Source organism: Pundamilia nyererei, unplaced genomic scaffold (assembly GCF_000239375.1).
Source record: "Pundamilia nyererei isolate P.nyererei 1_Seehausen unplaced genomic scaffold, PunNye1.0 scaffold00336, whole genome shotgun sequence".
In the NCBI taxonomy this organism is placed as follows: Eukaryota; Metazoa; Chordata; class Actinopteri; order Cichliformes; family Cichlidae; genus Pundamilia; species Pundamilia nyererei.
The window spans coordinates 26120-52540 of NW_005187737.1; the positions used below are offsets into that span (position 1 = coordinate 26120).

The window sequence follows — 26421 nt, forward strand, 5'->3', positions numbered from 1 at the left end:
TGGCTCCTGATAGTTTAAAAGGTGAACATTTGCCTGTTTAAATCATAAGAACTGTCACTATACAGAAATGTGCTTCTGAATGTGGACGATGTGTCTTCTGACTTTGTAATGCAGTTGTGCTTGTGTTGAGTGATGTAAACAACCAATCGATCTACACTCTTCAAACATCAAAATTGATCATTTGATTTTGTTAATGACACAGCACAGGTGAGTTTTCCCACCTTCTCCTCTTTGTAACTTCACACGATCTTTCTGTTTTCATATTTTGGACATGATTTTGGAGTCCACCTTCGCTGTAGCAATTGACCGCAAAATAAAGCTACCGCAAATATACAACTCTACATCTGGTCTTAAAACAGGAAGTCAGCGTTTTCTCATGAACAGGGTCTATTGGTTTTGAAAAAACCCTCTCAGACTCCTAATTACCTCTTGGTAGGTTAAAACAGCTCCACACGCCAGGTGACTGGTCAGCCATGAATATAACAGCGTGCTGCTTGTCTACAGACTCAAATGTCCACATGATAGCAGTAGCTGGTCTTTCCTCAAACTCACACACACAGTGGACACCACACCTACCCGCCAAATCCCACCCTTCTACCTGAAAGTCTCACCAGATTAGCAAGCACCACCAGAGCTTTAGAACATGCCAAATAAAATAAATGAAATAATAAAATGTAAATAAGTAGGCTGAGTCTAAGCAACACACATTATACATATACATATTTATATTCTGAAACTCTTCCAAACTCTTCCACTTAAAGTGTAAAAAATACAACTAGATAATAAGATGGAAGTCAAAGTCTAGCAAAAGCTGATTGTTAGCAAACATAAAATTAATATTTGAATTGACTGATCAGCTAAATTTAGCAGTAATATTGTATTTGTGGTAAAGCAGTTTATAGCATCATGATTATTATTAGTTTTGCACTTTTGGATAGTTTTGTGAAATATGAATTTAGTCCAAATTTATACAGAAGTAATGGCCCCATTATTCATTAATGGAATATGAGCTATTGGTGCTTTGAGCTAATTCAGATTTCAGAACTTTATTTGCGGTGTGATCAGGATGGTTGGAGGCTGAATATTCATCATAAGTTGTTATAAAAGCACCAAGTATGACTTAAGTCATCAGATTATTTTTTAAGTGTTTGTTTCATAATTCAGACGGTATCTGCAGATATTTCAAAGACGAATACTTTATCACACACACACAATCAGAGACTTCTGGATGTTGCAAATAAAACATTTATTATTTAAAGACACACTTGAAAGTGTATTAGCAGTTAGACCAATGAGCTTCCAGAATTACAAGTGAACCATATACATATACAGCTTATACAGGAAGCCTTTAATCAGAGACTCGTACTTAAGTGTTTTTACTTATTCTGAATATTTTTCATGTTCTTCACCAGCGAAGGAATCCATATTAGTATTTTATCTCTGCTGGTCATTTAATGTGGGCGAGAAAATACAAAATAAAGGATCTTTTTGCTATAACTATCTTTTTGCATGTATTCTTTATAAAACTGGGTTCCTTAAAAATAAATAAAATATTTGAACTTATTGTGTCAAAGTCAGCAAGTCCCCGTAAACTTTTATCATAACTCTGTTAATCTGCCACAATAACACAAAGCTTTACACAAGATGTCAAAGACATACAGAAACAAGGAATATAGATAAAATATTTATACATACTGTACATACGTGTACAGAAGCCAAGAAAGGCTGTGATGCTGTGAATTTTTTAATGCTGTTATTTTAGAATAACTTGAATAACTCAATTGTCTGTATCAGAAAGAATTGCCACAACATTTGTAAACCAATTGTAAAGCGCTTATAAAGAATAATTTCCGCTCGTAGGAATGAGTAATGATAAAAGGGTGGAAAACACAAGCCGCTGTTTGTCTGATGTTCCTGTTGCACCACAAAGCCGCAAAAATGATTCACCATAGGGGTGAAAATAACACCTCTGCTTATCTGAGTGCAAGGATAAACACACAATTTTACTTTCTGTTTTGATGAGACGGAAAACTAGGGTTGACAGAATAAACCCATTCATGTGTCTTTATTCAATTTATTTTATGATTAGTCGCCTTTATGGATTAACGATACATGAAAAGTGCCGTCATGATTCCTGATAGAAAACCAAGAGGAAAATAGATCTTTACAGAAATAATAACGCATTATCAACAATTTACACTCCTCTGTATTTTAATAAGCATATTCAAAACAGCCAAAAAAAAAAGTCCTCCTGTAGTTTGCTTGAAGCTCATGTTGTCTAATAAACAAAGAGTAAACAACCTTTTTTTTTTTTTTTAAATAGTCGTTACCACAAGAAAACAACCTTTGTTATCTCAGGCTAACTTGTTATCATGGTGTAACAGCATTAAAAGATTATTTTAAAAGCACAGCGATTCAAGACTTCTGTGGGACTACACAAAGCATACTGTACAGAATATTTAAAACAGTTCACATTTAACATCCGCATTCAACATCCACACACAGAAAGTATTATCACACTCACTCGATAACAGTTTGAAGGTGTAAAAAAACTCGCTCGCACTCAAAACTCCACATGGTTTAAATCATATTAATACAGTGCATTAAGTATTAGAGTTAGTTCAGTTACTCTGTCTGTATAAAATGCCACCTTTTGTTTAAGTTAAAATGCTAAAACATTACTAAACATATATGTACTCCAACGAACACAATGAGACGTCTGAATAAAAGAGCTCATTTTTCACATAGTGATGTTGGTACTGCCCTTTAAAATCCCTCATTACAAATACTACAGTTCCAGTTCTTGTTACCTGTTGCAGGTATTTATTTATTTTTACAAAAAAGCAAAACCAGTCCTGTGAATCAACACATCCAACCTTCAGCTTCACTGTAAAACTACTCTCAAGCCAGAATTGCCTCAGCATTTTTCTTCTTAGATAAAATGTTTTAAAAAATCCTAAATAATCCTTAACTTTGATGATTTTTATTACAGATTGATTTTTTATCTGCTACCCTGAGGACTGTGCTACAAAGTAACCTCTTATCCAGGTTAATCTTGGGTTTTCTGTATGATGTAGGTGGTTCATTTCTTATATTAAAATCCAGTGTTTTTATTTTTTCAATAACACAGTAATTTAATGCATTACTGTAATCCAATAATTGCATTACAGTTAACATTTGTTGTATGTATATTTATGTTGTTGCTTTCATTGCAAAAGTAAGGGAGGAGGATCCAAAGAAAAAACATGGAACAAAGGTTTTGTCTTCTTCTCACACACATGTGCTACAATCAGCTGATTTCAGTTTGTGTGCTGGAGGAAGAAAAAAAAAAGTGATGGTAAAGTGCAAACAGCTTCTGGGAAAGAAACGGCTGCATTATGTTACTAACGCAACTTCAGCTCTTTACAACCATCTGCACAGGCAGCATGCTAACACTAAGCTAGCCAAGAGTGATGATAAAGCAGAGTGAAGCCGACCCCAGCCCAGCAGCCAGACCCTGAACTTTAACAGGTAACAAACTGCTGAGAAGTCAGACTGAAGCCTCTGTTTCTACCTGTTCATGTTTCTAAAGTAGAATCACTGTGGCGACGGCTTTGAAGTCTCTGGTTTTCATCTTTCATCTGCTTTGTTTTCATAAGTAAAAATGAAATAAATGATCGTGTGTGTGTGTCCTCATTGGGATATTGATTTGTGCTGATGTGTGGGAATGTAGACTCAGGTTTATATTCTTAAATGGTAATTATGGGACACTGCTTTTTAGGTCATTTCATGGAGTAACAATAAGTAATCTCAGCAGTATAATGAATAACTTTCAACCTGATATCACACCAAAACTTTGCCAGCAAATTTATTATCTCCCTCTGCTAGTAATGCAACCTTTGCATTCATGTCCATTTACTGCTTTGGATAGGTAAAGCATGAAATTGACACTTTGACCAGCGTGTCTATCGCATGCTTTACTGTGATATTCTGTTTGGCAATTAAGTAATGTACTGAATTACTTTAAAGAAAAGTAATGAGTAATGCATGACTTCTTTTTAGTGTCTGGTGCTAAAAAAGACACTGCAAACCTAATTCGCTGACCAATCAGTTCTCCAGAAAATAGCGTCACCATTCCTGGAAGATTCCGCAGACAGTAGAAAGATTCTGCTCAGACAGTAGGAGGGTCTAAAGGGTTTTTTTATACTGTCTAAAGTCTCTTTTTTCCCTGATGAGCATCATTCTCCTGTGTCTTAGTGACAGAGCTTTGATATTGATAAGTCTTTTAATTCACACAGTTGGCCTTTTCTGCTGGCTTTATTTCCTGGATTCAAATAGGCTAAACTTTATTAATATATCATCTCTTCTTTTCCAGTCTTACTGACCAAAGCACTCACATGCATTCATACATACATACATGCATTTTAATATTAAACCACTGTTTAGGACCCTCCCACCCCCAACACACACACACACGCTGACACACACACACACACACGCTGACACACACACACACACACACACACACACACACTGACACTGCTGATTTATCTGCAGCAGCTGTGTTACATTCAGCCTGTATTATTGTTGCCTTTCAAATGGATATGTAGGAGAAACCCTGGGTTAATTTAGCAAATTGATAACCAGCTTCATGTGACCACTTGACTGCCATTACTAGGGTAAGTGAATGTAGACAATGGAAAGATGCTCAGGGTATATTGAACTTGCTTTGAAGTTCGTGGCTCATCTCGTTCAATTTTCTCTAAAAAAAATACGGTGTAGACACTAATTTGTTGACATCATTGAAAATCCTTTCCAAAAATCTTTTAGCATGCTGTCGATTTGTATAAGTCAGGTTTGTAACTTGATATTCGAACTCTGAAAGGCTGTAAACATCTTCTTTGTTTGTTCTCGTATACAGCCTTGTGGTTAAAGAGTGTGTCTGGTTTTCATGCGCAGTCTTAACACCCAGGTGTTCAGTTTCCTGCCACGTACTTTAGAATAACTCATGCATTGGCAGTTTAGGCTTCTTCATGAGAATGTGGTCGCTTCTTCTTTGTTCCTATCTTTGCCTGATCTCGGTTTCACATCAACTTTCAGAACCTCTTCTTCACCCTTTCACACATTACTAATTCGAACACTCAGTGGGCTGCTGTCCCGAATACGCCCTCTCTGGCGGCCCTTCTCCTCCCCCCTGTAGCTCTCCTCCAGTCTCATCTTTTCCAAGTCCGTTCCGTCTTCCTTGCCCTTACGTTGACGGGACCCCTGCGACTGCACATCTGGTGGCAGGCCCTGCTTGAAAAGGGGCGGAGTTTTGGTTTTTGCCACTTTGTCAAAAAAGGCAAAATCAGCCACGTATTTTCCTGACGGGGACAGGGAGACGACAGGGGGGAACTCGTAGCCCCAGAGGATCTCGTCGGGAAGGTAGGATGTTCGAACCTGGCATGTGGCGGAAGTTGGCTCGACCGTGGCGCTCATGATCACCAACAGCTCAAAGTCAGCCAGTTCTGGGTCTGTCCAGCCACCACCTAGAACCAGAAGAGTATCGAGGTGACTGGTTTCTGATGCTTTAGCCCATTAATAAAAAAAACATACAATTTGATACAGAAACACATAATTCTTCTGTTAATGCATAAAAGTTTTTATATGATGCAGCACTGATTACAAGTCACATAAGTATGAAAGGAAGAGGCAGGAGAGAAAACAGTTGTTGAGATATAAGTGTGAAAAGTGGTCTAGACCAGTTTCTCTCACATGTCAAAAATAAAAAATATTCTGGCTTTTCTTACAAATCTGCCTCCATCATGAGGCAACAGGCCTTCCTCCATATGAGGAAATGTAAACTACAATAGAAACCACTGTAGAATCTTGTGAGTTGGTGTGAAAAGCAGAAACACTAAACACTAACATCAGAGCACAGTTTATTTAAACTCATGTCCACAGACATGCGGTCTTGGGTCCTGGAAGTGGTAAAAAACTCCACTCATCTACGCCCAGCAAAGTACAATACATTTGTAACCTAAGCACAAACACTGCAGATTGTGTCTTATATACTTGAACTTGCTAACACACAATACAAACGCCTTCTGTTGAGAGTGCTTGAAGAAATTAACACTCATTCGGAAGTGCCTTTAGCACTACTTAGAACAAAGGGCAAAGCTGCAGCCTCTTGCGGTGGAAAATGAGTGTTACAAACACACACACCCACACACACACACACACGCATACACACACACAAACATGCACAGAACTGCTTCACAGACTTAAATATACAGAACTTAAGGAAAAATTATCAGCAAAAACTTTTAGTACATTTTCACAAACAGTGACTGTTCACTGAAAAGTCACCACTTATGACTTTCCATTGTCAAAAGCGCTCAACACAGTCTCTCACACACACAAATAATGAAATAACTCATTTCTGAAATGTCAGTAAGCCTGCAGCGTAAGCGCTGCTGCGTAGTCACAGACAGGTGGAACGTACTTTAGAAGCACACACAAAATATACTTTATACTCATCATCGGTGCACGACCTCAGCACCCAAACAAGCAAACACCTGCATCAACAGGCCTCACTCAGAATACACTCACTCATCTGTGTAAACATGTCTTCCCCTCACCCAGACCCACAATCACTCCCACCACGGCAACAACACCACATTTCGCAACCACTAATACACACGGGATTCTCTCTGTTGGCCTTTTTACAGGCGGAGCAAAGGCCTCATCCGCATGTAGTGATCTTCCAAGCACGCCTCTAGAGATCTGCACTGTTTGCATTTCAGCTGAGAGGCCTGCTCACCACAAGATATGCATTTTTTTTTCTGAGTACAGTTCCCTCTCAGTAATTTGATGTATTGTTGTGAGGTAAGATATTTAAGAAAGTGTAAGAATTGTTGAGATCCTTGTGCATCATTTTTCTTGTTTGTTTGTTTTGTTTTCTATATTGATGAATAGGCTGAGTAAAAAAATACTTTGTTAGTTTGATAGAAGACAGAAAAATAAATTTTAAAGTCCTTCTGACTTTTAGATGCATGGTTAAATTATCAATGCTGCAGTTGTGTCAGTGAGGTGGACTGGGAACACAGTCGAGAGGATGGCAGTCACATTGTGCAAGTATTTCATTATTTACCTGGGAACTCAACACTATGAAGCACCTGCACCTCTGCATAGCACTGATGACGAGAGCTGTGGGGGAGGAGAACGATGTAGTGCTACATTTCTGAAGCCCTCACTGTTAGCTTTTAGCTAACGTCTCACTGTGAGCAAAACCAAGAAGCTTCTTCCAATTAAAGGATGGAGGCGGGGCTACCAATATCAACTCGACTCAAATGTATTCTTTTGAAAATACAGTTTATAGTATAAAACTTTATGCCCCCATGACAATTTCTAAAACTGTCACTCTAAGGAGTTACTTTTCTCATTATGTAATGCTGTAATATGACAGATTACTTTTTTTTAGTAGCTGTAGTTTTGTGGTGTAACCAGTTTCTTATAAAAGTATGTCTTTCGCAGCTGACGAGCACTTTAAAGTTTCACAATCCCCTAGATTATTGTAAGCAAAGACTTTCACTACACGATTCAGTGCAAGCCTTTTGGTTTTTAGTTTCTGTGCATGGAGTTTTCAGTGATGACGTGGTTAAGGTGTGCTTCTCTGTCTCAGCAGTTGGAGAGCCAGAGTATTCTGCCCTGCTGCTCCAACTGTAGAGAAACAGGGTTTTTTTTGCACTTGAAGCCAAATTCCCATAGATCCCATAAGGAGGCATTCACTGCTGAACTTCCATAAGTGTAGTGCTGTGTTCTGTGTCCCTGAAGTTTGCATGAGAGGTATTCATGCATGCATTCACAATCATTAGAAGCAGTCGTATACTTTCTGTACGTCAGTGTGTAAAGGGGTTAACAACTGAAAAACAGATCAGTGACGTGAAATATGACAGTTTTTCCATTACTAAGAAAAACTCAAAACAAGTTAAATATTGAACTGAAAGATAAAATGTTTTCGGGGCGTTTTATTACTCATGCAGGAGGTTACATCAGTGTGTAGATGATATGACACACAATGATACAGATCTGGAGTCTTTAAGATGGATTTAGTGCTTGTACTGCTGTAAGCTTCGTGGTCATGAAAGCTTGCTTCAATAAGTTTTTCTTGCAAATGCAAATTATTGTTTAGTTTAGAGGAAGTGAAAATGAAACATAATTACAGTAGAAATATTTTAGAAACTTGTCAAAAGCTTGTTTAAAATTAAACCTTATGGAGCATATACAAATAACAAACTGAGTCCGCATTTTCAATACCCACATTTGAGCCGGCACACTTCTGAGAAGTCAGGAAATTAGTCGAGCACAATATTCAACAACTAGAACCAATTTTTCTGTTCAGGAATGGAAGTAAATAACTTTAACTGGGTTTCTTAATCCAAAATAGTGATGTGCTTTACTATTCTTTCTGCTTTTTTGTAGATTAGATTTCACCAACAGGTGGATTAACCATTATAGAAACCAAAACAATTAATAATATTAATATTTGTTTACATATATATGTATATATGTATATATAGTGTATATATATATAGAGTCATTTTAGTACGATTCCATCAGGCCTGAGTTCCTGTAAATGGATCTGTGCAGGCTTCGTGTCAGCACTCCAGACTGTACAGTATTGTGCTCTAATGAGGGGTGTCTCTGGCAGTCTCTCTCACACACATTCCAGCCAGAGAAATCCTCTCTCATAGAGCCAAACAAGCCCAACACTGGACACCGAGAGGCAGCCAAGCACGCAGCACATGACCGTAAATACCAACACACCTACATGCACATACATACTCAATGTGCATACAGTAAAACTTCTGTCAATGATATACATTTGATACAAAGCAAATGTAAATAAAGAACCCATTTCATACAATATAATATCTTTATTTTTTGTCATTAAGTGGTTGATTTGGAGGTTGAGAATAAGACTGAGAAATTAGAAATAACATAACGGTTGTCACATTCTAAGACTTGTCAACACTTAATGTTAATATTGAGAGAATCATTTTAGACAACAGGAGTAACAGATGTGTGTGTTTTGAATTGAAAATATTCCGATGCGTATTTCAGTTTCCTTTCTCCATGAACTGAATGAAACAAATTGCTTAACGCTCCTGATTGTCTGCTAATGTTCCTATAAAATATATTTTCTGTAAATTAAAGGTTTGTTTCATTCATTTAGACATAAATTTTGGCAAGCAAAGGTCATCTACAAAAAAAATAAAAATCTGTGTTTACCCAGTACGAACACCTTTCTCTGTGTTCTGCAGCACATCCACATCTTTTGCATGGTACTCATATTTTTTTCTGTTTACATGTAACATGTTACAGTTCATCAGAATCACACTGCACTATTCAACATGCTATAAATTTCATACAGTACAGCATAAAGCAGATAAGCTTTTATTAGACCCTAATAAAAGACGTGTCCACCATATAAAAAGCCTCAGGATCTGAAAAATGGTGCCAGTGGGAAAAAGCCCTAAACCTGCATTCTTACAAAAGTCCAGCTGCATAGAAGTCTTTGGAAAATAAAGCAACTGCTGACTTTACTTATTTATTTATTGCTGTGTTCATTGTTCTGCTGAATTTATTTATTTGTTGTCAATCTAGTTTAAAATCATCTGAATACAACAATGATGTCAATTTTGTAAATTATGATCCCATGTAGAGTGAAACTATTAGCTGAAACAGAGTATTTCTTAAGCGATGACTATCTGTGATTTACCCAGGAGTTTCCCAGTAGTCGATCGGATCAGCTCCATGCTTGGTTAATTTTCAGTTTTAACAAAAGACACATGGAAGAGCGGGGTTTTTCAACTTAATCATTTAAATAAGTAATAAGTTTTTGTTACAGTTTTTTTTTCACTAACCAAGAAAAGTACCTTCGGCTTATTGTCACACTGAATAATAAAAGTGTCTTTCTAAGTAAGCCATGGCTTTGTGAGCTACGGTGATGACTAAGAGCCAAACTGAGGCTTTAAAACAGTCAACCATAAACTAATTGATGAGGTCACGGTGCCCACTTTCATTAGTATTTACAGTACATGGATCCCTATTTAAAGTACAGTGGTCATATGATGTGTAAAGGAATCATAGCTGTAAACTGACAAACGACAATTATCTGTTGACTTATTCATCACATCCTTCCACATCATTCTGACTCGAGCTGGGATTTACCTTTTGCTGCCCAGGCTCTGAGGGGGCTGTTGTCATCAATGATGTGGTAGAAAGTGAGAGGGATGATGAGGAAGGGGCTTTCGCTGGACGTGTCCACCTGGAAAGGCACATTTCTCTGGTCCAGCCGCACCGTCTCCCCCTCCTTTGTCAGGGACGTCTGAAGCAACTTCCCCGTCACCTGGGAGCCAAGATGCAGTGAGTAAATGTAGCCATGAGGTTGGAGAAGGCATCCTGTAACCAGAAGGCCCCAGGTTTAATACCTGCACTGGCCATCATCTCCATGTCCTTGAGCAAGGCACTGATGCGTATCATTCGCTTTATTTGTCACCAGCAAGCTTTTCCTCAGCAAAGCAAATATTCAGATAACAGGAAAACGTTTTATAGACATGAAGCGACTCATAATGAAAAACAAACTTTCCAGGAACTAAACATAAATAGTAACTCCAAACAGTTACAGGAAGAAGGCTTTCATATATTACAAAAGGATATTTTAAGCAGCAATAATCAGTTTGTAGGTGCTGCTGCATTACCTGGCAACCTAACAGCAGGCTTTTACGCATGTTGGCCACTCGAATCATGAGGCACGGCCGTCCCTCGTGATTCGACACGACAGCGTGTTGGCTGAACTTCACCGTCTCTCCTCTCTTTTTGGGACGAGCAACCTGGAAGGCGAGAAAAGCAAAGTCGAAGCTGTTGTCGATATTTATCAGGCTTCTTATTTCAGTTTTTGAAACAAAATAACCCAGACATGTTGAAAAAGAAGACATTGAAGGAGGAAATTACAAGATCGTGTTGACAAGACAGACTGTTGAATTTTTAGACCACACGCAGGAGGAAGCAGCTGCGAGAAACCTCATTATGATAGATATGAGTGCTGATATGCTGTAATACCAACACGCAGCGTGACATTTCTTAATAAGGATACTGATTGCTGTAATGATACTGTGAAGAAAACATATGAGGGCAAAAGATAGAGGTACGTGTAGCAACCCCCTCAGCTGACGGGAAAATGTGTCAAAAGATACTTAAAAGGAACAGTGATAAGAATGTAACCCACATGTTTTAAAAATACATGTTTAAGATGCTGAACAAAGAATCCAACATTGAAGGCAGACAGCAAGAAGAAATGGTTTAAGTAAGCTACTTTGTATTTACAGTGGTTCCTCGCTATAACACAGTTCACCTTTTGCGGCCTCACTGTTTCGGGGATTTTTTCTTTTTTGGTGCAATTTTGCATGCTTTTTTATTTATTTATGTTTTTAAATAAAATAAAATTGCGTCCTGATTGGCTGTAGACCAGCCAATCATGACTGGTCTCATGCCGTATTTGTAAGTTTTCTCCCCAACAAACACAATAATGTCGACCAAACGTTTTGCACCGTCAAAGGCAACCATGGGTGCCTTTGGTTTCATTCTATAATACTGGGTTTATTTTTCTACGAAGGTTTGAACTTTGAAAGTGTTTAAACAAGAGAGAAAAGCGTGAAAATGTTCATGCCTGTCTGAGAAAAGTGTATAAAGTGTGTAGTGAGGGGTTTTACAGCCTGAAAACATCTATAATAATTGTAAGAAATAAAGTTGGCTACTTTGCGGATTTCACCTCTCGGGGGTTATTTTTAGAACGTAACTCCTGTGATAAACGAGGGACCACTGTATGCACATACATAATCCTATGTACACGAAAGGACAAGATGCACAGTTATTTTGACTTAATTTGTTCTCTTTCACAACTTTTCTGATGATCAAATTTGGCATTTCTAAAATTTCTTCTAAACTTAAAACTACCTTTGCGAGGAAGGTGCCGGTGATGAAGATCTCCATCACCATCGTGACGACCAGCTGGAAGATGAGAAGGACAATCGCTACAGGACACTCCTCTGTGATGCACCTGAAGCCGAAGCCAATCGTGGTTTGGGATTCCAGAGAGAAGAGGAAGGCCCCTGTCAGGGTCTTCACCTCCATTACACACGGCGTGTGGTTGGAGGGGGGGTCAAACTCTGTGAGAATGTAGGCAGAAAGAAAGATCTGCAAATCACTTACAGGATAATTACAATGTTCCTTTTCCCAGCCTTCACTGTCCTGCCTTTGTCATGCTTTCTTCATTGTTTACTCATTTACAGAAAGGTGTGACCGTACTGCAAAGGCAGTAATGTAAAGGATTATAACATTTTAAAAACTATAAAATGTAACAATTCACAAAATATAGAATATCTGAAGTGATTTGTCCAATAGCAAAACGATGTTCTGCTGAGTGCTGTACTTTGGAATGTACTACTTATCTAAATACTGATGCCGTTTCTGTTGTTGTTGTTTTTGTGATTCAAGAGATTCAAGATTCTTTATTTGTCACATGCATGGTTATACAGGTATAACACGCAGTGAAATGTGACCTGATACACTCCTCGACTGTGCAACGAAAAAGAGAGAGACAGAACTTTATATACAGTGAATGAGTATATACGAAGAGGACATGTGTGGTTCTCGTTACAACACAAAATAAACAGAAAATGGCTTGAAACACATGAGAAAGAGACCAAATGTTGGCTTGGTCTTCAAACTTGTTTCAAGCTGTTGGGTTCTTACCATAACAAGCGACGGGTAAAGGATACAGTGACATCCCTGCAAACCTGCACCAGAAACTGAAGAGAACCCTCAAACAAAATATGTGGGAATGCCCTAATAAGATCTGCTTGATTAACACTCTTAATTTCTTTTTTCAGCTCATGTCAGTTAAACACTTCATTATAGTATAATATTGACCATGTGTGAAATCTTAGTTTAGGTTCCCTCATTTCATTACAATCCACCTGATAGTCACTGATCTATTACACTTAAAATTAAAAATGTCAACATCATGGTGGCACGGGAGAAAAATGAAAGGGATTACCAGATGTTTATTTCATGGAAATCTATCGAATAGTAACTAACTAAGGCTTCGGGGCTAGAGACCTCTTAGCAATGATCTGACAACCACTCACGAGGGAAAAATGTGTCTTGTCAATCAGTTGCAAGTGGTTGCTAGAGGTTGCTGGCTAACGCTGAGTGAGCAAAGCTCATTCTTTCCTTGTCATTCCTTCAATCAGTGGCAGATTGACACAGTAACTCACAGTTTGCATGAAAGGTCCGCACATGTCTGCAGACACTAATCAGTCTACTCTCTGTGCAGCATTGAAATGTAAAAACTGTGAGACACAAACTAGAAAGGGTGAACACTTATCTTCAGCGTAAAAGATGTGCTTTACTGCTGCAGTCATCACATTTCAAATAGCACAGCTTTAACTCTGCGGGTGAACCGTTTCCGTTTCTGGTTTGTGTTGCACTTTTCACAGTTTCACTACCAGTGTTACCAGCAACTTGCACAAGTTTGCAGTCACGTCAGCGTCTGTCACGCAGGTTCTGAGTGCAGCACTGTCAGCAACCTCTAAAATTAACTCATCAAAATACGCACTTTAGTGACCGGGGGTTGCTAGGTTGATTGGTTTCTGATTGGTTTCTATGATCAGTTTCTATGCTTGCGTGAATGTGGCATTAGCAAATGATTGGACAGCTACCAGCCTCTAAAAACCACTGTTCGGTTAATGCAAATTTTTCCCTTGGAACTGGTGGCATCAACATAGTTGGTAACCAGTCTCTAGGCCTGTGTGACTAAGACTTTAATGAAATTGCCAACTACTACTACTGCAACACTACTGCTGATGAAATGTTGTATGCAGTGGTTAAATAATTATTTGATCACCCACTGAATTTGTAAATTTGTTCACTTTCAAAGAAATGAAAAGTCTCTAATTTTATGCATTTTATAGGAGAGAGACAGAAATTACCTAAAAGTTAAGAATTGATTTGCATGCAACTGAATGAAATAAGTAGTGGATCCCAATCGAAACGTGACTTGGTAAACGTACTTGGTGGGGAATCCCTTGTTGGCAAGTAGAGCACTAAGACATTTCTTGTAGTTGGTTACAAGGTTTGCGCAAATCTCAGGGGGTTTTTGCCCATTTCTATTCAGACAAACTCTCTAAATCCTTTAGCGTATCTCAGCTGCCGCTTGAAGGAAAGCATCTGCGTGTGTCCAAGTAAACTTTTTCTCGCAGGTTGACGTTCTTACACAGGAACCAGCAGAGCGTTTTCAAATGCACTGTTGACCTCGGAGGAAAAGCAGCGTTGTGGAATTGACACACTCTTCACTAGTCGGGACAGTTACAAAGCTTTCCTCGTTATGAATGAGCGATACTTTTTTATTAAACATTTGAACATGATTCAACACAAACTCTCGTATAGAGGAGATAAAGTCAGAGAGATACATGTTTTGAAACGACAAGGATCAGGTGCATCTAGTACACCTAGAGCGGCCGCTAAAAAACGATATACAAGCAGAGCTCAGCAGTCAGCGCAACAAATTCTAGATCCATGCCAAGTCCGATGTGAAACCACCTTCATGCTGCATAGTGTGACTCATTGCAATGGTCCCAGTTCAACACTGATTTTGTGTTAAAGTAATACTAAAGTAATAATGGTATTTCTGACCACTGGTATACCACAACTGTATCCTTTCAACAGCTACCAAAAGTTAAAGGACCTAGCTTGTATGAGCCTTATGGAATATTTATATAAAGATCCTCCAGCTTCAAACTGTATTACCCTTCAAGGACCTGCAGCTCAGTAAAGCATCGCTCCGACAGCCAAACCAATCTGTTCTCTGATTGGATAGTTCAATTTGTGATTGACATGACATTGACCTATCAGCTGAAAGGAAGAAAAATAGGGTCAAAATTCGTACTTGTAACTTGAAACTTGAGTGCAGAGTTTCACAGGGATTTTTTTTTTGCTGTGTGCACACACAAATCTTTTTTTACACACACAAATTCTTTTTACACATACAAATCCTGATTTACAAGTACAAAATATTTATGACCACAATTCGAGCCCATAGATTGAGGTCTGGAGACTGTCTAGGCCACTCCACGACTTTAATGTGCGTCTTCTTTAGCCAGTCTCTTATTGTGTTGGCAGTCTGCTTGTCATTGTTGTGCTAGAAGACCTGTCAACAACTCATCTTCAGTGTTCTGACTGAGGAAAGGAAGTGAAGTAGGTCCTCTAGGAAAAGCTTGACATCGGTGGTGGTGTTGTTTTCGCTTCGTCAATACACAGTAACTCAAGTTGCTGTGAAACTGATACCAAAGAGCTCGATTTTGGTTTCATCTGACCACAGAACTTTCTCCCAAGCCTGAATCCTTTAGATTTTTCCTTGAACCTTCTTGAACAGAGGAACGTCACTGCAAGATTGCTATCCATTACAGCATCGTGTGTTACCAATCATGTCCTTAATGACTAGACATGCCAACTTGCTTGGCATTCCAGACCAAGGGCAATTGATGGTCGTTTCTTCCATTTCTAAGTAATGAAACCAACAACTGTCACCTTCTCACCAAGTTTCTTGCTGATGGTCTTGTAGCCCATTCCAGCCTCACGCAAGTCTACAGTCTTATTCCCAATGTGCTTTGACTGGTTAGTGCTCCCCATGGTGATGGAGAGACAGGAATCAGAGAAATTTGTTTTGTGGACAGGTGTGCTTTATATACATAAGGAGTTGGATCGGGAATATCTTTGATTGGTTGATTCATTGATTGAAACCTGTGTGCCACATCGGCACACTGGCAATCTTTGTGAGGCAGAATTTTACGTGGCTTGTAGTGAATCAAATACTTATTTCACACATCGATATGTAATCAGTTTCTAACTTTTATGTACTGTGATCTTCTGTCTCTGTCCATTAAAATGAAACTTATTATTTCCCCCATTGAGGCACTTTCCCTTTACGACATGAGTTATTCAGAATGACAGTTTGCTTCTTTTGAATTAATGATTTCAATTTTTGTGTCATTTAAAGGCCAATTAAAATCTTTTCTGCTTTTACTTTGTAGTTTTCTTTCCCCTCTCGTTTGACTCTCCACTGTCGACCCTTCTTCATGCTTACCTAGTAGGTCTCCATGCACCATGGCCACCAGATACCAAAGTACTCCAAACACGAACCAGGTCCCCGCAAAGGTAGCCGAGAAGAGGAACAACTTGTAGCGCCATTGCATGTCCAGGAAAGTCGTCCAGAGGTCACGGAGGTACAGCGCCCCTCTTCCACTTACATGCTCAATGCGTACATTGCTCCGCCCATCTTTAGAAAGGACACGCCGCCGCCTTCGCAGAGCACTTGGACCTCCAGATGCAGCTCCTCCCACTCCTGCATGACCGCCAGTTCCATCTGTGGGGGTCAGCAGGGGCTTGGTGATGTCAGTCTGCGTCTGAGAATGGCAAACTTTCTGAGGGGAGGTGCCTTCAGAGGAAGGCGGTGTGGCTGAGGTCATGACCAAAGCTACATGGTATTGGAGAAAGAAAGAGGACACAGCAAGAGGTAAGGACACAAGGAAAGGTGTGCAAAAGAAGTATGAAGGAAAAGAAAGGAAAGGATAGTAAGGAATAAAGGGGAATTGGTTGGATGGGCAGTAAAATAAAATGAACAGCGGGTGTTTTAAAATGAAAGAGTGAAGGACGTAAGAAAAAGAGAATTCGATAAGCACGTGAAAAAGAAAGATGACAGAGTGGAACATTTAGGAGGAGAGGAGAAGAAGAAGAGAGGCATTAAAGGCACATTTTCAGCTGGACAGTTGCTAGCTATCCACGGCGGCCCATTTAAGACCCCTTTATTCTTTCACTGAAGGCACAGCTGCCCTTTCACATTAAAAGCATGAAAGCACAGGCTCTTTCACATGTTGGTTGCACTAGACAGCTGCTGAATGCACCAGTGACCTTTTTTTATATAAAAGAAAAAGAGGTCTTTAAACTTGAGCCACGGATGTGAACACCCTGTTCAGTTTTTCTAAAAGCAGTTTTCACTCCTTCTTAATGTGTTTTTACTTTAAGACTGACATTAGTTGTGAAGCATTTGCAGCACATGACAAACTGCCCTCTTGCACATGTACTTTGTAAATAACACTAGGGTTTGAAGAGTAAAGCCAACACAGAAGGCCCAAATTCTGCAGTGTCTTGAATATTTTTAGTGAAATATTAGTAGCAAAACTGTTAATGCTGTGGTCACCAGCTAGGATTTACCTCCACTGCTCTGAATGACTACCCCCCCCCTCCCCCCAACCCCCTTTGTAGTGTTGGTGCTTTTTAGAGTAATTTTCAATCTAAAACTCTGATGAGTAATATGGGTTGCTGTGTGGTTGATTTTACTTTCCAACTTTCCAAGAAGTTCAATCTACAGTTTTACTAAATGAAAGTCTAGTATGCTATTCGTGAAGATCACTGTAAAGATAAAGCCGAGGTTTCAAAACTGGAGTTTCTGTTGGTTGGTGTTACAGTGGCTAAATCTAGCTTTTTTAAATAGCCTGCTGTTATCAGTGCTACTAGTATTAGTGGCTAATTTAGGTGACGGGGATCTAGCGAGGGATGTGCAGTGGCGGTTTTTGATATGGGCGACATGGGCAGTTGCCCAGGGCGGCATCACGAGCATCAGCAAAGAAAGTTGCTCCTACTCATGCTGCCCCGACATCAGGCCAGCGCATTTTGGGGATGGCATAGGCACAGATCGGTTTTCTATCTGCTTCCAAATAGAGCACATTTCCTTCATAATGTTGTAAATCCATGACCATTATGTATTCATGATTTGAATCCTGGGTTGTGCGAAATCGCAGAAATAGAGCCTAGACAAAGTGAATCTGTGAACTAAGGTGTAGGTTATGTTGTGGTGATCCTCGGGTTGGAGGATTTGTGTTCATACTGGAGTGCAAAATTAAGACCAATGGAAGATTGACAAGAAAAGTTCAAAGCCATCAGGTGCTCAGTCTAGGAAAAAGAGAAAAGAAGAGGAGGAAAAACGAGCAAAAGATACAGGTAAGCAGATGTGTCATTGGATAATGGCAGGTCATCCTGAAACAATCAGAATCAGAATACTTTATTAATCCCTAAGGAAATTATGTGGGTTACAGTTGCTTCAAGAAGAATTGGTAACAGTAACAGTAACAAACTAAACTCCAAACAATACATTATGTTACAGATTTTACATATTTAAGAAATAGCACTATTATATACAGATCACTCAATTATAAATATCAAGGATTAACAGAGGTGATTATAAATAAATATCAAGAAAAAGTGCTAGAGGGAGTGTTCGCCCAGGGCGCCAAACAGGCTAGGACCGCCACTGGCAGAGTGTGTAGTAGAAGCTAGGGAAGTGTAGCTGCTCTGGTATTAGCGAAAAATAGAGGTTTGCATGTAAGTTAATGCTGCTTTAGCAGGTGATGAGCTGACTTGCTAGTCAGAGATGTTTAAATGTCTACCATAGAAAAATAAAAAGTAAACATAAGAAATAACTACAGTATGTCAGTGGACAACGTTACATGTGTGCATTTTGTTGATGTTTTTGTTCCTGTTTCAACACAATAGTGATCTAATGTACAAATCCAGTTCCGAAAAAATGATTTTCAGAGTTTGGAAGACTCTGATGGGCTTGTAAGTAAATCCAACACCTTCTGGCGATGAACTGGAAAGCCAGCTGGAGGTCAGGTCTTTCTAATACTGCTGTGGAGGACTGACAACAAATCCCTGCAGCCAGGCTCCAAAATGTGATGAAAAGACTCACTCATCATAGCAGCATATTAATGCCTATGGCTTAATATCCAAAGCTACGACTTCATCATTGAACTAGAGAGTTTGTCACGTGCATGTGCGTGACTGGCAATACCCTGTGACGGTACAATAAGTGATGGTTTAAGTGGTTCTCATAGTGTCAATGGTATATTAACTAAAAGGCCTGCCACCCCACCTCTGGCTGCCATGGACACTTATTGTCACTTTATTGATTCCCTCCTGTGCTCTCAACAACCTCACCCTCATCTGGGCTGCACTCTTTCTTTCTACACATCCTTCTTTTTCCTTTCTTCCCTCTTCTTGCGCTCGCTGTTTACTAAACAGCCCTTTTGTCTCAAACTGCCTCTGCTTTCCGGAGCAAATATAACAAAACCATAAACAAAAACAACACAAACAAAGGCCTAAGGATCGTTGCAATCTGATACACACTGTCCTTTCCTGTCCTTCCTGACCCCTGTCTCCCCTCTCTCCATGCTCAGCTCACACTGAGTGAATGAATAGAGATCTGTGTTGAAGTCTGCACTGCTATGAATACTAAGATGTGGACAGGAGCAAGAGGGGAGGAAGGCATGGTCTGGGGCGGGCACATGTGATTGGCCTTGTCCATCTCCAGCTGAACTCTGAACCCTACAGAAAGCCTGCCTACACATACAGTAAATGCACACTTGTGCTTTGGATATATATTGAGCAGTTAGCGTTAGTAACACAACCCCAGCTGTTGTTCAAAGGAATGTGTGGTTTGCAAAAACAACACAGTCCAAAAAAAACATGCATCACCTAAAACTAATTTAAAGGATAAGGCCTTCTTTATTCCGTATATTCAATTTTACTGTCCTGAAATACCACAAAAATACTAGAATTTAGCAAGAAACTAGTCCCTGTCTTAGCAAGCCTGCTCGTTTCAACTGAGAACACTGTTTTAGCTGTTAAGTAAAAGGTTATTTTATTAACTTGGGGAAAAGACAACCAAGTGGCAACACAATATTGGCATATAGTAACCTTAAGCAGACACAGAACAGCATTATTGTTTCTTTTTTATCATGTTTAAGTTCACGTGGTAACTATAAGTCCAACATTCTGTCTTATTTTAGCTCATTTTACACTCCAACAGCTCAAAAGAGAAATATTTCTACTGTGCTCTCCAGTTATGTTTGTCTGCCATTTATAATAAACAAATAAAGCAAAGAACACGTGAAATATGGGTAATTTAGTTATAATAAAGAATCAGGATCTGTTTTTTAGGCTATTTTAAAACAGCCACGGGGCGATTGTGGCTCAAGAGTTGGGAGTTCGTCTTGTAACCGGAAAGTTGCCGGTTCGAGCCCCTTTTCCAACAGTCTCAGTCATTGTGTCCTTGGGCAAGACACTTTACCCACTGCCTACTGGTGGTGGTCAGAGGGCCCGGAAAACACACCCATTTTAAAAATTACTATTTTAAGGGGAAAAAAAGAAGGATATTTTGTGTATTATGGCAGCAACAAGTCTTAAAAATGTTAGGATAGAGGAAGGGACGTGTTTAACTGTGTCACATCCATTCTTCTTTCAACTGACACTTCTACTATAAAGACACACTGTTGTGCAGTTTGATTTGGTTTACAATGTTTTTGCTATCATATACAAGGCTTTTGTTCAAATAGATCTCATCTGGATGGAAGCATGTGTCACTTTAAAACCTGCTATACCTTTCAGTATGATGGTGCCTATACAGATGTGCAAGTTGCAAATAGATACTAGTACACTGCCATACCAAACAATGCAGCACACAGAGTGCTGGTGACATGCTGGATCGTCACTCTTCTCTTTAGTATGGAGAATGTTGTCAATGATTTCCAAAAAGAAATTTTAAATTTCAGTTTATCTGACTACAGAAGAGTTTTCTACTTTGCCTCAGTCCATTTTTAAGATGGCACAGTGAACCGTGTTCACAGTCAGTGGTTTCTGGAAGTGTTTCTGAGTCCATGCAGGGATTTCCATCACAGAATCATTTGTTTTTAATGCAACATCCTGTATTAATTTCTGGCATCTGGCATTAAATTGAATCTTTTGACAATAATATGTACTGTAGTTGATTTGGTATTCATAAAATTGTAGTCTAGCGAACATTATCCTGAATTTGTTCTACAATGTGTAGATGCAGCTTTTGCAGATTGGTGAACCTCTGCCCATTTTTCACTTCTGAGAAACTCTGACTCTCCAAGATGCTCTTTTCACACCCACTCGTTTTGCAGACCTGTTGCCAGCCCAGTGTTCTACTGTGAATAAACTAGGGCATTATGAGATCTGCAAATCGTTTAATTCTGTTCTTAGTTGCATTTTACACAGCATCTGAATCTTTTCACATTCAAGTTTGTAAAATATTATTTCAAAGTTGTGCACTGTAGAAAAACCTGTGCTAGTGCATTTGTTTGGGCACTATTTTCTTCTGTGGATGAATTCTTAATGTCAAGCATTGCTTTTACTTTGACTTTATAATTGCTGGACAACAGTTGAGATTTATTACAAAGATCTCCTCATGAGCGTTATTGATAAGAAAAACTTTAAATTTCAACAACACTTCCTATGTCAGTATAGTCTTAGACATAAAGAAATTTATTGTTTGCTATTTTTAAGCATCCATAGATGGGCACTTCTCTATAAACAAATAATAAATAAAGACATACTAAAGCAAACTGTAATAAAAACCAAAATGTCTGTTTACAATTTCATTTTCATCAAATGTCTCTTTAGAGGGTAAGAATACCAATGTTAGCTGAGCTAAAGCAAATATCCCTCCTGCTGACAGTAAGACTGATGGATTCCCACACTTTCAACATGACTTATTGGATGACCACTCAAGGTTAGGATCTCTTCCTCTGTGTCCTGCCCTTCAGCCCTCTCCTTCCCTCTGTCCTGTGTGCACAAGAATCCTTTGTTTTTGCGGAGATGAAAGGGACAAAAGCCACCATTGAAAAATACGACTGAGTGAGTGAACGAGAGAGCAAGTTAGACGGGGATAAAGGAGAGGAGAACTGAGCACTGAAGTGTGTGTGTGTTGTGTGTCTTTGCGAATGTGTTTGATGGTGTGCGAGTATGCAGTGTTTGACACTGTGAGGGGGCCGAGATGAGGCGGGGTAAGAGAGAGAATAATTAGTTTTGAGGGGAGGATGGAGAGAAAGTTGGACATCTGATGACAAAAAGAGTGAAAGAGGAAGAGAGAGAGAGATATGGATGGTGAGGGAAAAAGAGGAAGGAATAAGATGGAGGGAAGGTGGAGGAAGCAGATCGCTGACAAAAGAGCGTCATTAGTATTCCAGAGGCGAGAGTAATCCCTTCTACTCAGGGCCTCCATCCAGGGTCCACAATCATAAAGAACCCACAGCAGCCAGTAAGCTGCACTGAAAAGAGTCTATACAGCACAGCTTGAATGGCTGCGACCACTGGCCACACCACAGCGGCCTGTGCACTGGACTGAAAGGACAATCTAAGCATCAACAATGTGCCAAGAGGGCATCTGCTCAGGCCAAACAAGACAAACTTTCTGGACCTCACACTACCATGCAAATGAGCTGCTGTTGTCTCATGGCTGAAGTTCAGACACTAAAACTTTTGCAGACTCGAGCTGTTCTTTGTATGTGAAAACTTTATTTAAACTATTGCAAAAGGCATATTTATAAAAGATGAATCTATTTAGAGGGTTTGGGAATAATTAGTGGGAACCTTGACTAAGTAGCACACATTAGTAAAGTTACAGTGTGTAACATATTTCACTGCTACATGTCAGTAGATTGCAGTCAACTGAAGTCTCCCAATTCAACTGCATAATTCTAGCTATGGTTGCAGCTACGGGACGAACATGTTTTATTCAGCCAAGAGAGACAAAACTAGCATTAAATTGGGGCATGATTGAAATACCACTTGCACTGTATTCCACCCCAGAGTTTTTCCATAACTGTGGAAGGCTGTTGGGCCGCTGTTGACCTCAGCTGTCAATGCCAGGTGGGAAGCATCTGCCATTACTTACTTGTGAAGGGATGATGAGTTGATTAGTCAGTGAAACTCACTTTTGACCAATTACAAATGCTCTCATAGCTGGACTGGCCATCGGCCAATGGTGATTTTTCGTTTTTATGGGCCAATGGGTTTTGGGGTTTTTTGGTTTTTTTCCCGTAACGGTATAAACAATGAAAGGTGGTGGATTGGCCAGATGCTGGGAGATGTGTAAAAATAACTCAGTTGTTTGGTGGTGGCTATTGCGGAGCTTCCACAGATTCAGTAACATTAGCAAGTGGTGGAGGCCAGCAGATGCAACACGCTGGCAGGTGGATGACGGAAAGGCAGGAGGAGCAGAGACCTGAGGTGGTGAACTGAACTTCAGGTAAGAAGTTATGACCTGCAGTCTAACTGGGTCAGATATAAATCAAGTTTAGGTGGAGTTTATTTTCGTTATGCTGACTTTTTACAGTCAGTTACAATAACTCGTACTGCGTACTAGCTAGCACGACGGAGTTTATATACTGCTGGGCAGGTTCTATGATGTTATTGATGTTGAACTTGTTTTTCTTATTTTATTTATAAGGTTAATTATTAGAGTTGCCAACCATCCCGTAAAAAACGGAATCGTCTCGTATTCAGAGAAAATATTACGCGTTTCGTATTGAGGTGAAAAGGAACAGTTTGTCCCAGACTTCAGCTACAATGAAAAAGACACAAAGCTGCAGTTATTCTGTGTCTTTGCTGCACAGCTGCCTCTTCTTCTCTCATCCTCTCCTGTTTCTACGTCAATCATGAAACTGATCAATGATCAGCTGATCGGCTTTTCTCTCTTGTTCGTTTATCGCCCACTTTGCGTCAGAAAGAAGAAACCGGCGGATGTCGCGCTAAACAACAGCAGCATCACATCTCACCTCTAGTCTTCTCTGTCTTAATTTCAGGTTTTCACCATTTGTTGTAGATAGTTCTGGAAGTTAACTCGACCAAGCAGTCTACTTTCGGGTACTGTTTAGAGTACCAGAATAGGGAGGATGGTGTAGGTTTAAGTTTATTAGACTGATGCATATATACCAACAACACAGTATACATCACTGTGACAACAGCGTTTGTTTTCATTCAAAGGCTTTATGGTTTTTCCTATAATACCTGGTGGGCCGGTCTCTAGTCAAAATGCCCGGGCCGATTGTTTGTCCCAGTCCAGCCCTGGATGCTAAGATGAGTTGCTGAGTATGTGCTGAACTGTCGGTAACTTTTACTGTTTTGTTTCCGCTGTTAGCTGCTGTTAGCCTTTATTAGCTCCGTTTGCCGGCGTTAGCTATCTTTGAAGTGAATGTTACATTGTTGGACACGGATGCTTAGCAAATAAATTCTCATATGATTTGATAATGTAATCAAACACTTTATCAGAGGCAACGTATGATTTTAAGGACACTTGAGCCTAGCATTCACCAACATAGCATTAGCTTGTAACCTGCTGTTGATGTTTAGCTGGCTTATTGGCAGCTGTCTGGAGACAGGAGGGTTGAATGTCTGATAATTATTATTTGTGACAATAAATAATTATTTGTGTCTTAGAGCCCTGACAGGTCAGGAGATCATGCTTGTGGTGAGGTGGAAGAGGGTGACATTTTATCAAGATGCTGGTGGTGTTGTCGCTTTCCTTCATGTTTTATTTCTTTGGGGAAGGGGATTCTTTCTCTGATGATAATCCATAGATATGATCCTTAATGTCATAAGTCTGAAGGTGCAGACATGAATAGATGTCCCTTCATGGCTCATAAACACCTTCAACTCATCTTCTCCTCTGCCTTTGGAGTTCTACATATCCTTTCTCCCTATTAACTAACCTAAAAAATTACAGAATATACCTTTAAATGTATAATTTGCAACCAATTGCTTAATGTTTAATATCTGACATGCAGTTTGTTTACAAGTAAATAATATTATTATTCAGAACGTACTAAAGCTTGTGCATCTGAAGCTGCTGGAGTTCATTCAGTGCATGCACCTCCGGCAGTACATTTCCCCATTAAATGCAACTCCATATGAGTGTCATAATAAACTATAGACATCATTTTCTGCCATTTTAACTTGAACTTACATAATGTTCAGATTGTTTGTATTTCTACACCTATAAAATGTGATTTACATTTATTCACATTTTAAAAACAGGAAGTAAACAGTGTCTACAGTGACCAGACGTATTTCTCAAAATAGCATCAGACTGTACCAGACTACATCTAAATCCACCATGAAACAATTCACTTTCACTTCCGTCTCCAAGAGTCAGTGACTGGAGAGTTACGACGCTGGCCCATATTAAACAATGGCGAGCGGCTGTTGGCCACAGGGGAATTACTCAGGAGTGACTTTTACCATCTTCTTCTAAGTCAGCAGTAGCCAAAGCTACTATAAATCTGATATAAATCTGAATGGCTGCTTCTGGGGATTTCTCAATGAGAAGAAGTGATTCATTTGACCAGATATTTCCAGCAAAGATTTTCTGTAGAGTAGTGAAACAGACCACACCTGTTGTTTCCTCTGTGGTTTGTAGAGCTCTTTGTTAGTAATGTATGTCTGTGGTACAGTGCCAACAATCTTCGACTTCCGATACATCCAGCTCCAAAATTAAATATTCGATGACTAAGTCAGGCTTGTTTTTTGGAAACTTTTGTAACTTCAAAGCTACATGAACTCTGTGTCACAGTGCACAGATTTAGAAGTGGAAACTCATCCATTGCTACACACCACTCATACCCCTCCGCACTGTAAACACAACACAGCCGCTGCAACAAAACTGAGCACCAGTTTCCCTCAAGCCTATAGAAAAAAGTTCAAAGACTAAACTGCAGGATTTCTCATGTTTATAATATAGCAAGAAAAAGTGACTATTCCAAGATTTAACATATGTCAGCTACATTAACCACAAATATCAAAACAATACAAAACTTAACCTTATAATCATGTCTTGGTGAGTGGAAACAGCTACAGAATATACATTTTAGAATAGTTTTTCAGATTGTTTATGCGCTTCCTTTAAGAGTATTTGCATTTCTTACCTTTCCCTTAACTTTTCACTTTGCCCACAGCTTGGAAATTTTAAAAATGTACTTAATTTCACTTTCCACCAAACATGTGGGAAGAGGTGAAAGTTATCTGCCTTCCAAAACAGGTGTGAAATTTCAGGGTGCTGAACGAATAGCACTTGTTGACACGTTTCGCATGTTTCACCTCATCTCGTTGTTTTCCTAGTTTTCTTTCACAGTCCTCCTACGTTGCTGACATCCTATATTTCTAAAAAATAAATAAATACATAAAAAAAAGATTAAAAGAAAGAGAAAGAAAGAAAAACTCACTGAGAAAAACATGAAAGCCGTCAGAGGAGAGGAGAGGCCTGGATGAGGAGTCCCAGCGGTCAGTCAGTGTACCGCAGCAGCACGCTGGCACTGGCAGTACCGGTTCCGGCTCACTGTTGCTGGATCATTATGTAATCGGATGAGCACAGTCTGCCTCTCCTTGCATGTGAAGCCTTCTGTGTCCCCACAGGGACAAGTTAAAGAAGCTTGCGCTGTCCACTCCTCCAGGGTCCACCCAGCATGCCTCTCTATATAAACC

General features: G+C 39.5%; 1 protein-coding gene across 1 annotated transcript; it reads right to left on the reverse strand.

Moving 5' to 3' along the window:
* Nucleotides 1–4496: 4496 nt before the first annotated feature.
* kcnj10a (potassium inwardly rectifying channel subfamily J member 10a) lies at nt 4497–26421 on the reverse strand. Its single transcript, XM_005751963.2, has 6 exons — nt 26163–26421; nt 16169–16558; nt 11980–12191; nt 10725–10856; nt 10195–10372; nt 4497–5507 (listed from the first exon to the last, which is right to left on the reverse strand). The coding sequence occupies exons 2-6, from the start codon at nt 16548–16550 to the stop codon at nt 5098–5100; spliced, it is 1314 nt and encodes a 437-aa protein (XP_005752020.1). The 5' UTR covers nt 16551–16558; nt 26163–26421; the 3' UTR covers nt 4497–5097.